This window comes from Urocitellus parryii, chromosome 3 (genome assembly GCF_045843805.1).
Source record: "Urocitellus parryii isolate mUroPar1 chromosome 3, mUroPar1.hap1, whole genome shotgun sequence".
NCBI classification, from domain to species: Eukaryota; Metazoa; Chordata; class Mammalia; order Rodentia; family Sciuridae; genus Urocitellus; species Urocitellus parryii.
Genome location: NC_135533.1, coordinates 116,716,303 through 116,739,975, shown reverse-complemented (window position 1 = coordinate 116,739,975; position 23,673 = coordinate 116,716,303). Strand labels below are relative to the sequence as shown.

The window sequence follows — 23,673 nt, the reverse complement described above, 5'->3', positions numbered from 1 at the left end:
GGCCTTTAATCTGAGTCACTGCTCAGTCCTGAGGGAGGGACAAGTGGCTGATAGGTTGGGGAGTTCAGCCATCTAAGCTTGTCAAGCAATATAATGCTTTCTGATATGTGGAGGGTGGCACAGATATTGTAGTCTCTCAGCTTCAGCGCCAAGGGACCTTTAGAACACCCCACAGGAAAGCAAAGGCTTAGTCTTTTTACTGAGGTTTGTCTCTACTGTGAGATTAATGATACCCTGGTGAACATCAAAAACAAAGCAGAGGGCTAGGGTTGTAGCTCAGTCATAGAGCACCTGCCTTGCAAGTATGAAGGAAGTGGGTTTGATCTTCAGAAACACATAAAAATAAATAAATAAAGGTATTGTGTTCTTCTACAACTAAAAATATTTTAAAAGGAACAAAAAACAAACAAAAAACCAAAGCATAGGCCAAGGGGCAAGTGGAGTAAGGAATTGAATTTGTTCGGTAAAATTAGTTTGGATTTGTTTCATCAAAAGGGGCCAGGGTACTTTCTGAGCTGCTTGGGTTGGCTGCATGCCGTACTGGCTTGGTACTCAAGTTGCTTTTTCCATTGTTCAGGATGTACAAGTACACATCAAGCCGCTTCAAGACCCGTGCTGAGCAGGAGGTGAAGAAAGCAGAGCATGTAGCTCGAATTGGTAATGCCATTTCCTATGTAGGAGGGAGTCCCTTGGGAGAACACTGCTGAGAGCCAAAGCAGGGGTCTAGGAGAAGGCTGTCTCTACCACCCAGGATCAAGGCTATTCTCCTGAGCCTTGGTCTTGTTCCTATCCAACTCTTTCCCCATATCCAGCTCCCTCAATACTTTTTTCTCTAAATTCTACTCTCTTCTGCCATTTTTAGAGCCTTATCTAAAATACTTTCAACTCTTTGGCTTGCCCAGGGTGAAGAATCCCACACTGTTCTTTGATCCAAATACTTGTGAAATTTGTTTACCTGACTCCAGGGCAGAAATCTCAAGGTCTCTCACCAGGGATACCAGGACTTCTTAGAGATTTTTGGCTGCTTGATGGCTAATGATAGGCTGAAAATTTCTTTGGCCTCCAGCTCATTCTGAGAGCTTAATTGGAATTGCCTTGGGTGTTTGTTTTGTTGTGATTCATTTGGAAGTTTGAAAAAAGTTTGTTTTGTTGTGATTCATTTGGAAGTTTGAAAAGCATGTCTTATGTGTAAATAGTGCCTGCTTCACATTTTCCTTTCTGAAGTAATCCTGTATTCTAGGCTGGAAGGGCTGTTCCAATGTTCCTCACCAGCTAGCCTTTTCCTTGCTGGTATATACACTTTTTATATAGCAGGGACTGCTCTGTGGATCCAGGAGGGAAGAGAGTTTTGAAACTTTGAATTCTTTATTGTTGTTTCTTCTGGGTTTCAGCTGAAGAGAAAGCCCGGGAGGCAGAGAGCAAAGCTCGGACATTAGAAGTACGCCTGGGTGGAGATCTCACTCGGGACTCCAGGGTAAGGCCTCATACCATTCAGCTCCTCTCCAGCATATCTGGCACTTACGATCCCTTACCATATGAGCCTGGTCGAGCAAAATACAGCTTTTAAGTTTGTCCCCAGTAGGGATCATTTTCTGTAGGAAAAAGATGAATCTCTGGGTGTGGTTTTAGAGTCATAGAATTTTATATGTAATGTCATAATATACCTCCTGGGGCCCAGAGTACCTCCTCTGCTTACCTGATCCTGATGTATGTGTCCAGGTCATGTTGCGACAGGTCCAGAATACAGCCATTACTCTGCGCAGAGAAGCTGATGTCAAGAAGAGGATCAAGGAGGCCAAGCAGCGGTGAGGGAGCTGTCCTTCAAACTTATATAATGATGTAGCTTTTGAAGGTTGCCATTCTGTAACCAAGACTACTTTGAGAAAGACAATATTGTGATTCCAAATGCTTTACAAATGTCCCTGCAGGGGAAAGGTTTTACATTGAACTTCCAGCTCTTCCCTAAGCCTACAAAAGGCAAGGCAAAGCTGGCACCTTGAACACTTAACTGTCTTCACCAGCAGTTATCTCACCTTCCTTCTTTACTTCCTTCCTTTTTTCTTTTTTTTCTCATTACTGAGGATTTAACCCGGGGCATTTTGCCACTGAGCTATGTCCCAAGCCCTTTTAAAGTTTTTATTTTGAAATTGGCCTTGAACTTGGAATCTTCCTGCCTCAGTCTCCCAAATGGCTAGCGATATAGGCATGCACCACTGTGTCCTGCTCTTTCTTTCAAAGGATGTACAAGGGCTGAGGGTATAGCTCAGTGATAGAATATTTGTGAAGTCCTGGTTCAATCCCCAGTACCACCAAAAAGTGGAAAAAATAGATATACAAAATGTTCATTGTATAGAACTTGAAAAATACAAAACATTTAAGAAATGCAATTCTAAGTCAGGCATACTGGTTCATGTCTGTAATCCCAGTGACTCAGGAGGCTGGGGCAGGAGGATCACATTTTCAAGGCCAGTCTCAGCAATTTATGCTTTTATCATCTGATGATAACCTACTCTTAGTTTTTTGTGTTGCACATATGTACATTCATAATTTGTTCTCTTCTTGCTATTTACAAATGTGGAGTAATGCTATATATTGAGTTTTGTAGATTTTTTAATTTAGAATATTCGTTTGTCCTGGTTCACTAAATTATCCCCATGTCCTTTGTCCCAGCTTCATGTCTAGAGCCTCTCTGGGGTGTAAATTCCTATGCCTGCAGGTTACTTCAGTCTTCGTCCTTTCATTGCTCATCTGCTTTTCAGGCATCCAGTATTTTGTTGACATTAATCAACATAATGGTGTCTTCTTTCATGTGTTTTGTGAATTTTTGCCTAAATTAAAAAATTAATTTACTATCACATTAGTGGAGTTTGGGGGTAGGTATGAAGACAACCTGTGTTTATTTCTACCATGTGTCTATCTTTGTGGAGATTTGCAACAGCTTCTCAATAACTCATTCATACAAAAACTTGTCCCTGTTTTTTTATTCAGAAAGTCAGAATCATATGCTTTTAATTAGGGAAGCTTTGAGTTTTTGCACAGTGTACTGTCTAATCTACTAGATCACATAGGTTTAAGCTTAACACATCTTCATTTCCGTGGTATTTGTATGCTAATGAATAGATTTGCCTGTGATTAATTAATTTTTGGTCATTGTTCTTAGAGCACTCAAAGAACCTAAGGAACTGAATTTTGTTTTTGGGGTCAACATTGAACACCGGGACCTAGATGGCATGTTCATCTATAACTGTAGTCGCCTGATAAAGATGTATGAGAAAGTGGGCCCACAATTGGAAGGGGGCATGTGAGTACTAACCAAGTGGAGCTTTCTAGCCCAAGGAGGATGGCAGGAGGGTTTTGGCAACTGAGATGACAGGACTGTGTCCTCATTCTCTTTGCAGGGCATGTGGAGGGGTTGTTGGAGTTGTCGATGTGCCCTACTTGGTCCTAGAACCTACACACAACAAACAGGACTTTGCTGATGCCAAGGAGTACCGGCACCTGCTGCGAGCTATGGGGGAGCACCTGGCACAGTATTGGAAGGACATTGCCATTGGTAATGGGACTGGACTGCTAGGCCTTTGGTCTTTCTCTTTTTCTTCAACCTTAAGAGGCTCTTGTGGCTGGAAAGGGTGAGTTTAGGAAGAGGGCAAGGCTGACTACTAATGTGATTGTGGGTATTGCCTTCTAGCCCAGCGTGGAATCATCAAGTTCTGGGATGAGTTTGGCTATCTCTCTGCCAACTGGAACCAGCCCCCATCCAGTGAGTTGCGATACAAACGCCGGAGAGCTATGGAAATCCCTACCACCATTCAGTGTGGTGAGTTGGGGTAGTTGGAACCTTCCTCCTGAATCCTTTCCATTGTAGTCTTTGACCACTCCTGCTTCCTTTTTATCTGCATGCTGACCTCCTGACTTGACTACATGTTCATGGACCTAATTAAACTAGGGATATGTCTGTTTGATGATAAGTTTTGCAAGCTCAGTCTTAAGGCTGTGCTAGTTCCTCCTGACCCTGCTGAATGAGGCAGAAGGTCACCTAACCTTTCAGGTTTGTCTTGTCATAGTTGGGTCCAGGCTCAGTAGGTTTGGTACCATATTTCTAATGTGAGTGCATGACTGAACCAGGATCCAGTTGGAGGAGGAGGGGTTTGGGGTATTTATAGTCCATAAAGTTTTCATCTTTGCTAGAATTATTGTCTCTGAGGAAAATTACTGTTCTGTAAGGACAGGCAGAATTGGCCCTAAAGAAAAGATCTTTGTGTGGATAGTCTGGGGCATCCTTGCCTTGGGCCTGGCTGTGAGGAGCCTGGATTCCAGATATTATTAATGGGGTCTGGCTAACATGTGGGTGTTTTCCATGTCACAGATTTGTGTCTGAAGTGGAGGACCCTCCCCTTCCAGTTGAGTTCAGTGGAAAAAGATTACCCTGACACCTGGGTTTGTTCCATGAACCCTGATCCTGAGCAGGACCGGTGAGCACTTTTTCTAACATGGAGATTGTGAATAATCTACCACCCTTTTTTCCTCACTATTTCTCCACTCTTTGGGTAAATAATTTACTACATTTCTTGAGACCAGTGCTCACATCCTTATCTCTGGCTTGCTGTACTTAGTAAATGCCCAAAAAGGAAGAATAGACACATGTCCTGTAGTGCATGCCAGTTTCATTCCTTGAGAGTTCTGAGGTTTCTTTCTTCTTTGAGAGAAAGCAGGGTTGGCTGAGGAAAAAAGTCCCTGCCCTGCTGGAGCTTTGTCTTGCCATGGCCTCCCTAGCTTTTTCTCTTTACAGGTGTGAGGCTTCTGAACAGAAGCAAAAGGTTCCCCTGGGGACATTCAAAAAGGACCTGAAAACCCAGGAAGAGAAGCAGAAACAGCTAACAGAAAAAATCCGCCAGCAGCAGGAGAAGTTAGAGGCCCTTCAGGTGTGTGGGCAGTGGGCAGAACCAGCCTGTATAGGGTCTGCCTAGGACCCACTGTCAATTTTGCCCTCCACTCACCCATGTATGCTGGTCAAGGCTTTCCAACCCTAGATTGCAGGCTCTGTTTTTCAAGTATGCCTTGCTTATTCTTTCAAAAAAAACTATTTTGTTTATATACTCCAAAGTAGTCTAGTTTATTTAGGATTGTTGAAAAACTCGAGAAAACATCCTGTTGTAGAATTAACCACATTAAATATCCTTCCAGTTTTTTCACAAATACCTAAATGTAATATATATATATATATATACACAATTATATTTTTCATAAAAAGTATGGAGATTATGGGTTGGGGTTGTGGCTCAGTGGTAGAGCACTCACCTAACACATGTGAGGCACTGGTTTTGATCCTCAGCACCACATATGTAAAAAAATAAAGTCATTGTGTCCATCTACAACTAAAAAAAAAAATATTTTTTAAAAAGGTATGAAGATTATGTCACCTATGTATTTAATAACACACACACACGTATTTCTTTTTCTTGGTAATTTTCTAGAAATGAAATAGAAAAAGAGTTTGAAAAATTATATGGCTTTAGCCAGGCACAATGGTGCATGCATGCCTGTAATCCCAATGACTGGGGAGGCCAAGGCAGGAGGATTGCAAGACCAGTCTCAACAACTTAGTGAGAATTTGTCTTAGGATCAAAAGGGTTAGTGATGTAGCTCAATGGTAAAGTGCTACTGGGTTTAATCCCCAGTACCCCCCCCCCCAAAAAAAAAAAAGGAAAAAAAAGAAAAAGAAAAAACCGGTGGCTTTTTAAATAAGTCATATGAAATTACCCTTCAGAAGATGTTTTAATTTCTATTTTTTCAGCCTCCCACCCCCAGCAATCCTAGAAATTGAACCTAGTACCTCTTGCATGCTAGGCAAGTGCTCAACCAGTAAACTGTATCCCCTAGTCTTTTTAATTTATTTTTTGTGAGATAAAAGTCTCACTGAATTGCTGAGGCTGGCCTTGAACTTATGATCCCCTGTCTCATCCTCTCAAGTAGCTGAGATTACAGGCATGTGCCACTGCACCTGGCTTAATTTCTATTTTTTACCAATATAAGAGTATTATTTTCAAATGTTTTTACAAATACATAGGCAGAGATATGTATCTTAAAATTTTTATTTCTTATGTATAACATTGGACTTTTTTCCTGTGTCCACTTATGTTTCTTTTAGAATCTCTAGGTCTTCATTCCTCTTTTTTTCCTTGGTTTGTCCCTTTTTTCTAGATACATTTCATGATTTTATATTTTATTATAAAAGCTTTTTTTCCTTTCTGGCTTCTTTGTCTGTAGACATACTCTCACTAACATGAAGTGTCTTAATATGTGCCTCTCTACTGAGTCCCACCTGTCTTTTCTGGCCTTGTCCGAGTTTCACATGTCTATTAGATTTTTTGATTCCTTTGATAGAAATTCAGTCTATAGATACTTTCCCAAGTCTCTCACTTGCTGGATTAATCACAGTGTCAATTTGCTCGTATTTTAGTGTTTATGTATTTTTCATCTCCTTGATGAGAATGGAGGCTTGTAGAACTAGGACTGTGACCTAGGTTTTTTTTTTTTTATTTGCCCACTGTCCCAGACGCATAGTGATGATTCCCAAAAAATTGATTTGTATCGAGATATGCAGAAAACTTTTATCATCATATTTGCCTTCCAGAAAACCACACCCATCCGCTCCCAAGCTGACCTGAAGAAATTGCCCTTGGAAGTGACCACCAGACCTTCCACTGAGGTAAAAGTCTGGGAGCCTGAGAAGGGACTCTTTTCTTAGGTGTCCCAGGACAGGATCAATGTTCTCATTCTCTTTGGGCTTTTTATAGGAACCTGCGCGGAGACCTCAGCGTCCTCGGTCACCCCCTTTACCTGCTGTGATAAAGAATGCCCCGAGCAGACCTCCTTCCCTGCAAACTTCCAGACCAGCCAGCCAAACTCGAAAAGCCCCTGTCATCAACAGCCTTCCAAAGCCACCTGCTCTGGCAACCCGGGTAGAGGCCAGTACCTCTAGACTTCTCCAGCCACCAGAGGCACCTCGAAAACCTGCAAATAGTCTGGTCAAGACTGTGCCCCGCTCTGCTCCTCTGGTTCAGCCACTGTCACCATCTCTGTTACCTAACTCCAAGAGCCTTCGGGAGGTCCCTGCCCCCAAAGCCATCAAGACTCCAGTGGTCAAGAAGCCAGAGCCACCTATTAAACTCTCCCCGGTGAGATGCTTCACCCTTTCCCAACCCCTAACCTATTACTAGTGCTGTAGGAATGGAATTACTCTGTGTTAAAGCGGTAGTAAGGGAACTGAAGGAAGAACATTAATTAAATCGAGAGCTTTTCTTTTGATTCCAACGACGGGGAGTCTACATAGCTGAAGAGATTTGGTCAGGGTCATAGTATAAATTGATACCTTGTCCACAGATTCTTCCCTGCTCCCCTGAGCTTTGGTCTCCATGAATTTTAATCATCTCCATGGGCTTCTCACATGTAGGCATGGTTTGGCAACCAGATCACAGCCTTGGCAGCTGTGGCAATAGTTACTGTGTATCAGAGAGGTCATAGCTAGCTGGCTAGGCGCCTAAGCAGTGAATGAACTAAGAGGCTTCTTCCATGACAACTTTGAGCACAGGGCCAGAAGGTGTTTATATTTTGAACCAAGCAATGTCATTGCAGTTGAAGTACAAGCCCTTCTCTGAATGGCTCCTTTGTCCACATGAAATTTCCTGTGCCTTGAGGGATGAACAGGGCCCCTCACTTTCGCATTCTCTTGCTTTTAGGCTACCCCTGGTCGGAAGCGGAGTCTTGGGGTCTCTGATGAGGAAGAAGCTGAGGAAGAGCCTGAGAAGAGGAAGGAGCGGTGCAAGAGGGGCAAATTTGCTGTGAAGGAGGAAAGGAAGGAATCAAATGAGGTAGGTGGTTGAGGTGAGGTTCTCAGAGCCTTCCTCCCCAGGGCCTGCAGCCCACATTGTCTGTGCCAGCTCTGTGTTTGTAATCTCAGCTTTTCACAAGCCTAGTTGCTCTTTGAAGGACTCAGATGAATAGAAGTTTGATGCCATTGCAGGATCTTTATTCCCGGGCCTTTAGTTACACTGGTACACATCATTTGGGTTAGAATCACTTCACTTCTCTGTCTGTGACATTCTGTTCCTTGCCTTCTATCTTATTTATAAAGGTGAATTTAGAGAGTGATTTAAACTGTACCATGAAGGTGACAGTGAGACCCTGGGTAGCCAGTAATACAAGTCATCTTTTCAGGAGGCACTAGGGATGCCTCTAACAGTGTCTTTTTCTTACAGTTGTCAGACAGTGCTGGGGAAGAGGACCCAGCTGACCTCAAGAAAGCTCAGAAAGGTGAGTTTGGGGAGGTCCCTAGAAACCTGTGGTAGAAGTGTAGATTTTTTGCCAGCATCAGTTTATTTTTGAAAGTTTGGGTTATCATTCCTGGACTTGGGCTCTGTACACAGGATCCTAGTCTAATCTCAAAGATAATTCTGAAGATAGAACCCTCTCCTCCTTTTTGTGCATGCGTGTGTGTGTGTGTGTGTGTGTGTGGTGGTGGTAGTGGTAATTATTGAATGTAGTGTCTTGCACATGCTAGGTGAGTGCTTTACCACTGAGCCACATCTCTCAACCCTGTTTTGTGGTTACTTTTAACACTAATTCCTTGGTGTTTGTTGCTGGCTGTCACTCATCCTCCTGCTTTTTGGCATTCTTTTTCTAAAGAGGGAGAAGTAAACTAAGATGCAGTGGGGGTGACAGCATTTAGGGGCTTCTGTCCTCCAAGCCTTGAGGACTACCTTTCTTAAGGTGGCTGAATGGAAGACTTTAATCTAGTTCTCTTGATTCTCACTTCTTTCCAAATTCTCAGATAAAGGGCTGCACGTGGAGGTACGTGTGAACAGAGAGTGGTACACAGGCCGTGTCACAGCTGTGGAGGTGGGCAAGAATGTGGTACGGTGGAAGGTGAAATTTGACTATGTACCCACAGATACGACTCCAAGAGATCGCTGGTAAGGATCCCTTCCGGGAAGACAGAATGATAGAAGTTAGGGCATGGGGAGGAGAGGCCTCTGGCCTCCCTTCTAGTAGCTTATTCTAAGAGTCTGGGACAGATATAATGTAAGCTCTGTGTCCCCCATAGGGTGGAGAAAGGCAGTGAAGATGTGAGGCTGATGAAGCCACCCTCTCCAGAGTATCAGAGCCCTGACACACAGCAAGAGGGTGGGGAGGAAGAGGAGGCCGTAGTGGCCCAGCAGGCTGTAGCCATGGCAGAGCCCTCCACCTCTGACTGCATCCGCATTGAGCCTGATACCACTGCCCCAAACACCAACCATGAGACAATTGACTTGCTGGTCCAGATTCTCCGGTATGTTTCTTTTTGTTTTTTTTTAACTTAAGACTAGCAGTAGCTCTCTTTCCATGCCATTCTGAGTTCCTGTCCCTACTTTGTTTCTTAGGAATTGCTTACGGTATTTCCTGCCTCCGAGTTTTCCCATCTCTAAGAAGGAACTGAGTGCTATGAATTCAGATGAGCTAATATCTTTTCCCCTGGTGAGTCTGGCCTGATCTTTGATTTTGTACCCCCGTACTTGCCCCAGTCTTATTGTGAACAGTCTTGTGATTGCTCTTAGTTACATGCCCTACCTCAGCCAGCTTCCCTTTCTTCTTCTGAGCAGGGAAGACTTTATGTTGTGAGAAAAGTGGTTTATTGGTGTGCAGAGCAACTCTACCCCAACATATGTGGAGGTTAGCCCCCCTTATGAGTGCTAGTAGGCCTGGTTTTTATGACAGGTATATCCCTTTGCCTTTACTCTAGCAGAGGAATAAACCTGTTCTAAGCAACGCAATGAGTTTAGAATCAGAGTGCTAAAATGTGAAACTGGGAGGGAGGTAGAGAGAAGCTTGTGGAATGTGGAGAACAGTATTAGGGCTTATGTAGCCCAGCAAGTGTTGTTGATTTATTGCCTGTTTTAGCAGGTCCTCTGCTGGACCTTGTAGTGAGCAGTTCTGCCTAAACTAAGACCAGGTATCTGGTCATGAGGCCAAGATCTTCACAAGTGCTGTGGCATCGGGAAACTGAGGGTGGGGGTGGAAATGAGGTGGAAACGACTCAGTGCAAAGAAAACAAGGGCTTTTACAAATGCCTGCCTATGTAGGTGAAGAGTGATGTCTGAGGCTGGGACTTTTGTGAACAAAAAGGCTCAGGGGGCTGGGGATGTGGCTCAAGTGGTAGCACGCTCGCCTAGCATGCTTGAGGCACTGTGTTCGATTCTCAGCACCATGTAAAAATAAAGACATTGTGTCCACCTAAAACTAAAAAATAAATTTTTTTTTTTTTTTTTTTTTTTTAAAAAGGCTGGTGGGCTGAAAGGACGGGGTCACAGAAACAGGTTGTAAGGTGAGCTGAGAATGGGAAGTGAAGCATCTTGGGTCAATCTAATATAGTCAATGCTGACTTAACCTCTGTAGAAAATGGAGGCCAGCCAGCAAAGGCTCAAGCTGAAGAAATAATTAATAATGAACCATGTCTAGAGTAGGGGCCAACAGTGTTTTTCTGTAGAGGGTCCATTAGCAAATAATTGAAAGTATGCAGGCCACACAGTCTCTGTGGCAATTATTCATCCTTGCTGTGTGTCTCAGGCCTGTGGGGAATTATTTTTTTTTTTTTTTTTTTTTTTTAAAGAGAGAGTGAGAGAGGAGGGAGAGAGAGAGAGAATTTTTATCATTTATTTTTTAGTTCTCGGCGGACACAACATCTTTGTTGGTATGTGGTGTTGAGGATCGAACCCGGGACGCACGCATGCCAGGCGAGCGCGCTACCGCTTGAGCCACATCCCCAGCCCCTGTGGGGAATTATTTTAGTGGCAAGTGTTAGGAAGGTAATAAGCTTTGTGCTGCACTGGAAGTATCAACACCATATTTCTAGGGCTGTGTAGTGTATAGGTATAGATGAAAGAGAGTCGGTTAGGATCTTGAGAATAGGGGTCTAGGACTCATACTCAGAAAGTGGTATTAGGAATAGCTCAGTGATCTAGGGAAGGGAAGAGGATTAAAATAGATATTTCAGGATAAGTATGTTCAAGATGTTGGGCTTTCATGTAATAGCTCTGTGCTTAATGTAGTTTGCCAGAGAAAAAAATATGGGGTTTTATCTCCTTTCTACTTTGAAAAAAAAAAAAAATGAGATAAGCTAGGTGTGGAAGAAACTGACTTCAGGAGAGGTAGTCTCTTAGTGACAGAGCCCAAATTTGACCCCAGGCACTTCTTAGGATACGATCTTCTCTCCTTACAGTGCTGCCTTGCTCTCCCTGCAAAGTGAGGAGCTAGAACAGACTTCACAGAATGCTCCATGCATGCTTCAGCTTTTGCCCTCGTTTAGGCTTTGGGTGCTTTATGCAAATCCCAGGAGAACAAACAGTTTGATAGGATGGCTAGATCTGTCTGTCATCTTCTTATCAGTCAGATTTGTTTCTTTTGGCTTAAAGTTGTTGCCAAACTCAGAGTAGTGGCTTGGTACAGCAGGACCTCTGCAGTGGGCACTGTTGCTCAGTACCAAACAAAGTCAGTGTGAGAGTCTAACTCTAAAAATAGTATGTAACTTATTTTTATAAAATGAGGTATAATAACAGTGTACAACTTTGATCTCCTGGTTATAATGTCAGAAATCACTCAAACTTTTCTTTCTTTGGTGTAAAGGAATCTAGGTTCATTTTATCCCTGTCAGTCTGTAAATGTTTGTTCTTTTTTCCTGTCATGCCAGCCTAAAAGTTCCATTTAGAGGCCCTGTAAATAGATTCAAGTACTATTAAAAAATAAAAAATGTCAACGACAAAAAAACTAATGAAACAAACAGCTGTTTGTGAATTTAAAGTGAAAAGGTTTTTTTTGTTTGTTTTTTAAAGAAACTAGTATCAATCATGGTTGCCCTGACATTGTGAATTTTAATGTTTTGGAATTGGCTTATTTATTTTGAGCTGCCAAGGTAATTATTTTTTTGGGTGTGCAAAACATGAAATATATCTAGTCATCTTGGTTTGAAAAGTTTAGATTCATAGTTATATACTTGCTGTTTATAGTTTTTAAAACAGAATCAGAAACTTTTCAATGTGGGGCTGGGATTGTGTCTCAGAGGTAGAACACTCGCCTACCCCCCAGTGCCCTTCTAGATGGGCAGCTGGTCTCCCTAGGTCCAAAGGAGAAAGACCTTCACATTTAACTCTTGGACAAGGACATGATCACACAGGTAAAGCACTCAGCACACAGGGAAAGCACTCAGCAAAATGGTATGGCAGATGGAAGCCACGAATAAAATAGGAGGGATAATTTTTTATAATGCAGTATTGGGGATTGAACCCAGGGCTTTGTGCATGCTAGGCAAGTGCTCTACCACTGAGCTATATCAACAGCCCAGGAGGGGTTATTTTTACTATTCCAGATGGCAAAAAAGGACACCAGGATACTGTTCCAGCAAGCATTACCAACTGCAGATTTGTGTAGTAAATATAAGTAAAAAGTTTGATGTTGCAAAAATGTCTCTTGAGGACTTGAAACCCATGGGTGGTATTGTTTTTTATTGGGGGGGGGGTTTTATTTTTTAGTTGTAGTTGGACATAATAGCTTTATTCTATATATTTATGTGGTGCTGAGGATCGAACCCAGGGCCTCGATTGTGCTAGGTGAGCACTCTACTGCTGAGCCACAACCCCAGCCTAGTAGTTACTGTTAATTAGCAGTTTGTAGCAGTTTGTCAAGACCTTTGAAAAGGCAGCAACATGCCTGTTTCAAATGAAATGTTACATGGAATCTCAGTGTAAACAAAAAACAATATTAATATTCCAATTAGGTCATATTTATAACATGATATACTCTGCTTCCAACCAGGAGTAGCCGAAGAGCTAAGAGGAGGTTATTTCTTATAAAGGAACTACCAGCATTGAGAGGTTTCTTTTCTTTTTCTTTTTTTTAAATATATTTTATTTTTATGTGGTGCTAGGGATGGAATCCAGTGCATGGGGCACTGGGGAACCCTCAGAAACTCATCCTGCTGTCACCCTTCCCTCCACAGAAAGAGTACTTCAAGCAGTATGAAGTAGGGCTCCAGAATCTGTGCCATTCCTATCAAAGCCGTGCTGACTCAAGAGCCAAGGCCTCTGAGGAAAGCCTGCGTACCTCGGAGAGGAAACTCCGTGAGACAGAGGAGAAGCTGCAGAAGCTGAGGACCAACATCGTGGCACTCCTGCAAAAGGTGCAGGAGGTGAGCCAGGCAGCCCTCTCATTGCAGTTGGACCACCTGGTCTCTCAGGGAGGGGGGCCTGAGCATCTCCTGCTCCCTTCTCACTGGATTCTATGCACTCACAGGAATCTGTGGTTCCAACCCTGGCTGCACTGCATCCTGACCAGGAGGGCTTGAGGCGGTGTGACTGCCTGGGCCTCATCCCAGCCAGACCCACTGAACACTGTCCCTTATTTAGATATTCCAATGTATATAGCCTGCTTTGAGAAGCCTCCAGTCTACAAAAGTCTTGTTTTTTCAGATGATGCCCAGATGGTATTGGATAGTACAGAAGTGGGGAGTGCCTCTTATTCCAGGCAGTGAATACCGAGGGGGCCTGCTCTGTGTCTGGAGGAAGAGACAGAGCTACTAATGGTGGACAGTGTGTGAGGTCACTTGTCAGAGTAGAAGACAAAGAGTGAGAAATGAGGGAAAATGAGCAGGACTCAACCTGAGTGGGAGTTGTGGATAAAAGGAGTGAGTACAAGGATTTTTATGAAGGTGGCAGTAGGGAGTCATTGGAGGGATGTGGCCTGGTCCAATTTTCATTATGACACTCCAGTTGGTTGGAGGAGTGGAGGTTAGAACCAGGGAACATGGTAAGTTCACATAGTTGTCTGTGTAAGAAATGGTGATGGCCTGGACATTGATTGGGGTGATGACAGAAGTGGGCAACACTAAGGAAGTGGAACTTAGAAGTAGAGCAGGAGGAAGAAATCTGGGCATCATCTGAGGTGTGGGGATGGGGGAAATTATCTGGACAGGAGCGAGCCTGGCAGCCAGGGTGGAGTGCATCATGGGGAGGGGACTCTGGGCTTAACCCCAGGAACTGGGAGAAGGGTGGAGAGGCACCCCCCCCCCCCAACAACAACAACAACACTTTCTGGCCCTGGCTGATCCCTGCCCTGCTCTGTTCCAGGACATAGACATCAACACAGATGATGAGCTGGATGCCTACATCGAGGACCTCATCACCAAGGGAGACTGAGGGGCCAGGAGCGAGAGATCAGCTCCCTTGCCTACCCATCCCTCAACACAGCAGTTTCCGGGGAGGGGGATTTCATTCATGGGTTGGTAGACTTAACCTTGGTTTAACTCACATGGGACATTTGTGCTTTTGGAGGGAAAGATACTCTGATTCTTTGAATCTTCCTCCCTAAGTTTATAAATATTTATTTTTTAAAAGAAACAAAATGCTGTGCCTGCTGTGAGACCATACTTTTTTTGTGTGATTCTTTGGCAAAGGATACTTTTACCACCCTAGGTTGCTGCTCCTGGCTCCTCAATACAGGGTTAGCACACCATCCTGAAGTTGGACCAGCTCCAGGGGTGGGGGTGGTTGAACAATTTGGAGAGCTGAGGGACAGAGGTGTGGGAGGTGAATTCACCAGAGCAGCATGGCCTCCTAGGGTCAGAGGGATGCTCCTCTTGCAGCTCCCATCTCAGCTCATGGCTATGAGATTCTGCAGTTAGCCTAAGCAACTGGCTATGGTGTTGACCAGTTCTGGGAATAAAAGAATGATCCTGTTCATTTGCTTCCCCGTCCTCCAAGTTCTCTCTGAAGAAGTGATTTTCTCAGTTACCATGGACAAGGAGGTTTTCCAGCTTGAGTCCTGGTTGAAGAGTAGATAGCCTAGTTAGATCTCTACCTGGGTAGCACTTAGGAGTGTTTAATTCCAAAGGATTCCTCAGGTGCGTGAAAGAGCCCTGATGCTGAGTTGGCAGAGGCCTCCATCTGTGGCTGCCTCAGGAGTGCCTACTGCTGTTACTCTTATTTCTTCCCTCTGCTGGGCCCCATGGAGCCCCTGCACAGTCCCTGCTCTAGGGGAGTCAGAAGGGTCAGGGAGCCCCTGACTGCAGGGACTTCAAAAGCAGCTCTGCAGGAAAAGCACACCTGGCCTTCCCTCATTGTCCAGTCACAGTCCCTCAAGTAACAACTCAGGGTCAGACAGGCAAGAGTTGCTGAGTTTTCTCTAATGACTGTAGGAATAATTCTGGTTCCATTTCCCCTAACTCTTCCCACTTCTATTTGGGGCCTCTGTTGGCACCAGAACTGTGTGTGACCTCTTATGACTGATCTTATGATTCAAACCACCTTGGTTTTTTTTTTTTAAACCATCTATTGCCCAGGCCAGCAGTGGCCAGCCAGTCTCCTGCCAAGTGAGGTCTGCAGGAGATGGAGAAGCAGTGGGGAGCCACACCAGCCACATTGAAAATCCAAGGTCTTTCCCCACTTGTTCATGGAAGCACCTATGACTGGTGAATGGGTTTTGGGCTTCCCCAAACCATATCCCTGGGAGAGGGCTAAAATATGTCTTTTTTGGAACATCCTCCAAGATTCTTGGTTTCCTGAGCTGTTGATTCCTTTTCATCCAGCTCTGTTTACCCCAGGTAGCAAGTGGTCCATTTTTGTTCACAAAAGTACTGTTTTAATCTAAAAATAAGTTGGTTCTGTTTTTACTGGAAGATAATACTCAAGTTTTTTACTTAGATGTTATCAAAATGCAATAGTATAAACTTGTACTGGTGAGACTTCCAAGCTCAGTCTGTGTTCTCAGTGAAATCAGCACTTTCCTCTTCATTTTTTCTACCTTGTGGCTTTAAACTGACTTCAAAGTCTTCTTCCTCATCTCACCATCTTCACTGAAGTTTTCAGCTTCAGTGTCCTTAGTACACACAGAAATGAAGACTGGATTCCTAGCTTCAACTTCTGGATGTGCTTATTAAGCTGAGGTTGGCCTCAGCTTTGCTGAATGCAGTCTTGTTTCCTAGGCAGAGATCCTTCTGTTCTAGATGGGAAGATAAAATGTAGTGGTCCCCTCTCCTTTCTTGGGAACATCATGGGACAGCTGACTTGCTTCCACCTATTTGATGATGTGGGAAGAGGGAGATGGTTTGATTCATCTACACTGGGAAATTCCTTGGCACAGGCTGCCAGGAAGTGAATAAGGACCGCAATTCTAGTTTTTAAGAAGATTGGGATTTTGTCTGTCTGTGAAGTGCCACATGTACGTAGTAAAATTGCAGAGTATAAAAGGCTGATTTGTGAAAATCTAGGCTCCCTCCTTCAGTCCCCAGATTCTCCTTGGACAGTTTATCCATCCTGACTCTGCATACTAAAGTACCTGTTCTGTTTCTACCAAGTATATATTGGAGCCTATTTCAGAATTGCCCATATGGGTCTACTTAATTTATTTATTTATTTATTTGTATCAGGGATTGAACCCTGGGGCATTCCACGACTGAGCTGCATCCACAGCCCCCCTCCAACTTTTTAAAATTTTTGAGACAGAGCCTTGAACTTAATCGTTTTCTCCTGCCTTAGCTACCCGAGTAGCTGGGATTACAGAGTCTGGCCCTCTATCCTGAACAACCACAGAACATTTCATTATCTTGAATGTATTGTCATTTACTTTAACAATCTCCTATTTATAAACAGGGTTGTTTCTAACATGAAAAGTACTGGTGAGTGTGTGTGTATATTTGTTCATTAACTTAGATTTGTATTTAGAACCATTTCCCTGTTTGGAATTATCTATGTCAGACTGTGGGTGCATTAACAACTCTAAAAATACATTCCCACACTGCCTTCCAGAGAAAACCTCCTATTTCAATTTCTACCACACAGTGTTTCCCCTACCCCCACTTGCAACTTGCCAGTTGGAATTCACTTCTCTGAATTGTTTACTAATGTGAAAGTTAATGATTTTTTTTTAGAAAGTTTGAATCAATGAGACTGAGGGCTTTTAACTGACCAGTTGTGTTTCTCTTCTTGTACATGATTTCATGTAGTTTTGAATCATGAGTTTGGGACTTACTTGCAAATCATGAAAAACAAGGGGGCAGAGTCCTCAGCCCCTAAGTGTCCCAGGGATTCCCCATTTAAAACTTCACTTTGGGGTAAATGCTATTAACCAGGTCAACATTTTCATTTACCAAAGAAAGGCAAGGACTAATAACAGAGTGAGAAAACCTCTGGTTCTTTTTTATCTGTGTAACACTGATTTCTTTTTCCTTTTTTTTTTTTTTTTTGGCCATATCGGCTCCTCTCTTGTTACATCCAGTTCCTGGAGTTATTACATGACTTTCAAGATGCAGGGTTCAAGCAGCATTAGACCAGAGTCCACAGCTCTAAGGACCAATAAGTCAAGCTTGATAAAGCTCCAAACGTTTGCAATACACACAGAATTTAGGGGTTGGCCTGTGTAGCTTGCCTGTGCTGCCTTTACTGACTATATGCCCCTGTTGGAAGGTCATTCTGTAGTTGAGCCAGGTTGTAAGGGACTCATTGATAGCCACCAAGCATTCTGAGAATTCCACTGCAGGGTTCTGGCCTTGCTCAGAAATGGAACCTCTGAGGCTTCCTAGGAAATATCACGTTGCCCTAGGTTCTTGGAGAAGTTGCTACAGCCAGCTTGGCCACAGGAGGCAGAGTACCTTGAACATACCTTCAGACTGTCAGTTCCTGATAACTGCTGGAGGCACACACTCTACTTGGCAAGACATGGACTGCGCAGAGGGGCGGACCTGGCAAGGCACATCCCATTCAGCATATGAACCAGGATGTTGCTGGGCCTGCTTTTTAATTCAGTAACTTGCCATATGCTAGGCCCAATCGGGGCCACTGTTGGGTCCAGCAAAACCAATTTCCCAGCTTGTAAGGAGAAGTTACTGTCCATTCTGGCTCCCCATTCCTCTAAAAGGGGTTGAATGATGGTAGAGCTTTTCCAACCTATTTACTCACAGGATCAAGTGTCCACCTAACATTTATCCAGCACTTATTAAAATCCAGTAATACTATAGCTCCTCTGGTTAAAGTTAGGATAGGGATTGGTTCCCTGAATGCTACTGGTAGGCCTTGCAGCTGCTTACTTAGCTGCTCATGTGAGGGTAATATGCTTTCCCCAGGGCTGCCATCAAGGCCTAACCATTTGTCCAGTTTATCTCCCAAAGGGAGGGCTGGGTTTCTATGTAGACTCTACCAGACCATGCCTTTGGTATTGGCATTCTTAGCAGTACCAGCCAAGGTCTGGAAGGTAGGGGAGCTCATACCACTCAAACTTGGACCAGAGAGAGGGTAAGGACCCAGCAGGCTCATCATCCCTCTTCCTTTCAAGTACCCTCTGGATTCTGCTGAGATGCTTCCAGGGATTCTCTTGGGCCCCTTGCTGCCTCGGTGACTGCAGATTTTCCCACAAACTGTGGCCAGCTCTAATCTACTACCAAGTCTAACCGTTTCTCCTCCTTTTCTCTTCTCTGTTCAAAGCTCTGGGGTCTCAATTCCCTCCTCAATGCCACACCAATTAGACCAATCTGTTACCAGGGGGGCTTGGTGCTGCATTGGGTAGGGGAGAAGAAAACCTGATGGAGGGGAATCTTTGAATTCCTTAATTGCATAATCAGCTGCCAAAGGACACGTGCCTAAGGGCTGATTGAAAATTCTCACCTGGCCCAGAGGACTTGGCCAGTACCCAGGCACTCAGCCATCTCTCCAGAGGCTTTCAGGATGGCCACTGCTCAGTCCCATAAAGGTACCGCCCCTCTCCCAGCCCGCCAACGGTTGTGTTCTGCTGAAAGAGCCCTTTGCAGGCTAGACCCTCGCAGTGAGGCCCAACTGCGCCTGTGCAATGTTGCTAAGCCTGCACGTGCTGCCACGATCTGCTCATTGGCTGTGGAAACCTCGCGATATTGCTGTGCAGTGCAGTGCACTGTGGGGAATGAGGCCGCCTGGATTCACTTCACACCCTTGCAACTTCTTAGCAGGCAGCAAGGGCTGGCCCCACCCCGGATGCTAAAGTGGGGAATTGTCATTGTCTGGTCGCTGCGTATTCAGCCCACATTGCAGATAAAGCCTTTTTTGTTCGTTTTCCAAAGGAACAAATGACCCCATCCCTAAGAGGGGTCACTACAGAAAACTTGTTTTATTTTTTGGGGGGTGGGGTGGAAGTGTGTGTGTGTGGGGGGGGGGGGGGCTGTACAGATGCCTACCTGGCTGCCCTTATTTCTGCAAGGTGAAAGACTTGGAAAGGAAAAGAGGCTTCATGTGTTTCATTTAGCTTTAAAAGGGCCAGCCTGCATGCGAGCCTCTCAGCTTCTCCTGGGACCTAAGGCAGAGCGCCCATCTCTTGAATTTCACAAATTTAGTTTTTTTACAGGTTTGTACTTAGCTTGATTTGTGGCGTTCATTGAAAGATAAGCATGTTAGACTTGGGAGTTTCCTACCATCTGGAAGAAAAATCCATCCCTTTCTTCCCAACCTCTGCACCCCACCCCGAGACAAAAACCAAAAAACTTTCTCCATTTTGTTGTGATTATTTTTTTTAAAGTGTCAACCTCCATTCCTGTGGAATGTATTTTAGTGTAGTGGTAAAGCAGAAGTCAACCCCCACCCCAGGTGGAAATTCTCTTATGCCAGCCCCATTTACTATATGAACCACTTTGGTCTTTATATTCCCCTCTGGTTTGAATCTCTTGGAGATACCATAATTGGAGACATCCTGTCATCTTTTGTGTGGGTGAATCTGATGTGATGATGAGGTCACAGCTGAAACAGTAATTTTGGTCACTTTCAGCATCTACATGAATCACTTTAAAAATAAATCTTTTCCAGACTTTCTTAGATTTAATTCTCTCATGAAATTTTAAATCACATTATCCAATTCTCTCTCATCCCAGCCTAAAGTTCCACTGGGACTTAAATTTTAATCTCATTAAATTTAAAATTTAAGTTTTGGGAGTGTTGACATTTTTATGATATTAAATGTCCCCAGAAGATTCAAAATGGTTTTCTTATTAAGACTTCTCTTAAATCCTTCAGTAAGACTTTATAATTTCTTCATATGACTTTTATAACTTTGTTAAATCTATTCCTGAGTGTTTATAGGTTTTGTCACTTTTGTGTTAGAATACTTTCCCCCATCTTTAGTGCTCACTTAGTATTAATATGGAGAAAAGCTAGTGATTTATGATTTAATGTAATTTATTTCTATATTACAAACTCATAAAAACATCTGGAGGAAAAATTGTTTTTTATAGAAACAATATCAAATTTATAGTATAGCAATTGTATTTAATTGCCATTTAATTTTAGTTAGAGCCTCTGAAACAATGTTGAATAATTATGGGGATCTTGTTTCTGATGTGGATAGAAATCAATATGTGAAGTTGTAAGCTTTGGTAAGTGCTTTGAAGTGTTAAAAGAAGTTTCCTTTCTTTCATTTCTATTTGAGACCTTTGGGACTCACTTGTAGCTGTGGTCCTGCCTGAGTCAGGCACCAGGGGGCAACAGTCATGCATTATGAAATGTGAGTTATTTTTTTAGTTGTAGATAGATAAAAATACCTTTATTTATTTATTTTTTTAATGTGATGCTGAGGATAGAACCCATTGCCTCACATGTGCAAAGCAAATGCTCTACCACCTGAGCTACAACCCCAGCCCTAAGCTGCTATTTTAATGTTTTTATTAGACATTGAGTAGCCATAGAAATTTGCTGCATTAAGTATTTGTAAAGTAGGAAGAATGTACAAGGAACACCCATCACCTAGTTTGTTTTTATTACTTTAAAAATATCTGTGTTTTCCTTCTGGATCCCGTTCCTTCCTGCTCAGAGATAACTGTCATTCTCAATAGTGGTCATCTTTTCTTTGCTCTTCATTACACTTTTCTGATTTCAGTTTGTATTCCTAAGTAATTGCTTTGCTTTGCCTGTTTTTAAACTTAAATGAACATAAAAATTTTCTGTTTTGCAATTTTCTTTATCTTTTCAACATTATGAAATTGGCCCATGTTGTTTGATGTAGGTTTAATTAGTTTTTATTAGTGAATTGACCATAACCACATTTTATTACCCATGCCTCTGTGACTGGCATTTGGGTTGAGTCTAGTTTTTATTTTATTTTCCTCTTTCTTTACAGGAGACTGAATATTCTTCTTTATGTCTCTATGCATGCTTGCAGGAATTTCTCCCTAGGATGTAATCATTCAAGTAGAATTGTAGAATCATAGGTCATGTGCATCTAATTTCAAATTGTTTTCAAAAGTGGTTGTATAAATTTTCACACCACTGACACTGTGATTATTTCCTTCATTTCTCTACTTTGTCACCAACACTCGATACTGCTAGACTTGGTAGTCTAATGGGTATGATGTTGTATCTCATTGTGGTTTAATTTTCATTTCCCTGATTTGTGTTGTGGTTGATACCTTTTTTATGTTTGTTGACCATTTAGATTTCTTCTTAGATGAAGTGTTCAAGATTTTGACCCATTTTGCTTTTTTTTCTTATTCTTAAAAAATATTCTCAGTACAAGTTCTTCATATGTTATCTTACAAATTTCTTCTCCCGCTTGTTGGCATACCTTTTGTTACTCTTTGTATTTTTATGAATAGAAATACTTGATTTTAATGTAGATTAATTTATCAATCTTTTCTTTATAATTTTCATTTCTTATAACTTGTTTATCTTTCCTTACCCTGAGATCATGAAGATATTGTGTTGTATTATTTCTTGAATCCTTTATAATTTTATCTTCCATATTTAGATCTTTAAGGGATCTGGATTTGACTTATCTGTATAGTGTGAAATAGAGCTCCAATTTTCCTTCCTTCCCTCTTTAGTTTTTTCCTTCCCTCCCATTCTTCCTTCCTTTTTTTCTTGTCTCCTTTTTTCCTTCCCTCCTCATCATATCCCTGCTCATTCTCTTTCTTCTTTTCCTGATTACCCAACTTATTGGATAATTATTGAAAAGTTTTTTTCTTTCCCTGTTGATCTACAGTGCTACGTCTTTTATATATCCAATGTTCATATATTAATCTGTTTCTGGACTTTTAGTAAATTATATTGTCTATTGTCTTTTTCTCTGTCATATTGATTTAAATATTAATAGTTTTTCAATAGGGCTTTCTACTTTTAAGTAGAGCCAGTTCCATTTTTTTTAACTTCAAGACTATTTTGACTCTTTTTAGTTCTTTGCATTTCTGTGGTAAATTTTAGAATCATTGAGCTTCATGAGAAAACCTGTAGGAATTTCGTTATAATTGATTGCATCTGCCATCAAATCATTCTTTCAAACTGTGTAACTCTCCATAAATTTAGATCTTTCTTTAGTGCCTCTCAAAAACTAAGGTTTTCCCTTTAAAGCTTTTTTTAAATGTCTTTGTTAGATATATTTGAGGTACCTGATGATTTGTAATGCTGTTGTAAATATTTTTTTAAAATTTCATTTTTGAAAATTTGTTGCCATATAGTAAGTTGATTTTTATATATTATCTGTAGATTCTTTTGGATTTTCTATGTCATGTCTGCTGTGAATAATGACAGTTTTGCCAATTCTCATACTTATTTAAATTTTTTTTGCCTATTGCATTGCAGACTATGACTACCAGTCCAATGTCAAATATAATTTTACTTTACATATTTTGAGATGTAATTAGGTGTGTAAGAGTCTTAGAACTTTATGAATTTTAACTTTTATCATTACAAAGTGGCTCTTCTAGTACTTGATATCTAGCAATTTTTTTCTTAACATTCATTTTATCTGTATATTTATGTTTTAGGTATATCCTTTGGTCTTTTACCTGAAACACTAGATTACTAAATTTTATGTAATAATTAATGTATTATTAATTTCTATTACTTACACTATATCCTCATTGGTTTCTCCTTTCTTGCCTTTGTAATTTTCTCCCATACATTCAATGAATTTTCTCTATTATTTAGGAAATTATTTAGTAGTATTATTCCATTAGTGATCATCATAGTCTGTGTGTGTGTGTGTGTGTGTGTGTGTGTGTGTGTGTGTATTTTAACCTGGTGGGCGTCCACCACTGAATTATATTTTTATCTTGAGATAGGGCTGCTAAGATGTCTCAGCTGGCCTTGAACTTGGGATCCTCCTGCAGCAGCTACCTGAATAGCTGGGATTACAGGTGTGTGCCATTGCACCCAACTTTCAATATTGTTTTAATAAGTTTCTTGTTAATGTTTTTGTTTTGATTTCTAAAAGATGTCTTGAGTGGGAATACTAAGATTTTTCTCTCCATGGGAGAGATACCATTTCATTGTCAGATTCCCCCTTTTTGAGGGGGTCAGCCTTCAGTCTAACTGAAGCTCTGTGAAGGTCATCTTTTTACCCCTGCTCAACTCTAGTTGCTTTTAAGATTTTATTGTCTCACCAGGAGTGGTGGCGCATGCCTGTAATCTCAGCGGCTCAGGAGGCTGAGGCATGAGGATCTGGAGTTCAGAGCCAGCCTTCGCAATTTAGTGAGGCCCTGAGCAAAACTCATCAAGACCCTGTCTCAAAATAAAAAATAAAAGTGTTGGAGATATGACTCAGTGGTTAAGTTGCCCCTGTGTTCAATTCCTGGCACAAAAAAATAAAAATAAAAATAAAAAATCTTATTGTCTCAGTGGTCTTGCAGTTTCACTATGTTGTATT

The 23,673-nt window shown here is 42.1% G+C and overlaps 1 protein-coding gene across 2 annotated transcripts in view; it reads left to right on the top strand.

Moving 5' to 3' along the window:
• Positions 1-14,696, top strand: part of Morc2 (MORC family CW-type zinc finger 2) — a 38,334-nt gene extending 23,638 nt beyond the window's left edge. Inside the window, exons 10-26 of one of the 2 annotated variants that reach the window (XM_026408929.2) lie at positions 578-657; positions 1,392-1,474; positions 1,720-1,805; positions 3,161-3,301; positions 3,399-3,553; positions 3,689-3,817; positions 4,367-4,472; positions 4,790-4,922; positions 6,635-6,709; positions 6,798-7,178; positions 7,740-7,871; positions 8,259-8,313; positions 8,831-8,972; positions 9,104-9,328; positions 9,420-9,513; positions 13,028-13,207; positions 14,154-14,696. In XM_026408929.2, coding sequence (XP_026264714.2) covers positions 578-657; positions 1,392-1,474; positions 1,720-1,805; positions 3,161-3,301; positions 3,399-3,553; positions 3,689-3,817; positions 4,367-4,472; positions 4,790-4,922; positions 6,635-6,709; positions 6,798-7,178; positions 7,740-7,871; positions 8,259-8,313; positions 8,831-8,972; positions 9,104-9,328; positions 9,420-9,513; positions 13,028-13,207; positions 14,154-14,222 — 2,266 coding nt within the window. In that variant the 3' untranslated portion in view covers positions 14,223-14,696. Of the gene's footprint in view, positions 1-577; positions 658-1,391; positions 1,475-1,719; positions 1,806-3,160; positions 3,302-3,398; positions 3,554-3,688; positions 3,818-4,366; positions 4,473-4,789; positions 4,923-6,634; positions 6,710-6,797; positions 7,179-7,739; positions 7,872-8,258; positions 8,314-8,830; positions 8,973-9,103; positions 9,329-9,419; positions 9,514-13,027; positions 13,217-14,153 lie in introns of both variants that reach the window. The other variant, XM_026408928.2, reaches the window with a different exon arrangement.
• The last annotated feature ends 8,977 nt before the right edge of the window (positions 14,697-23,673 follow it).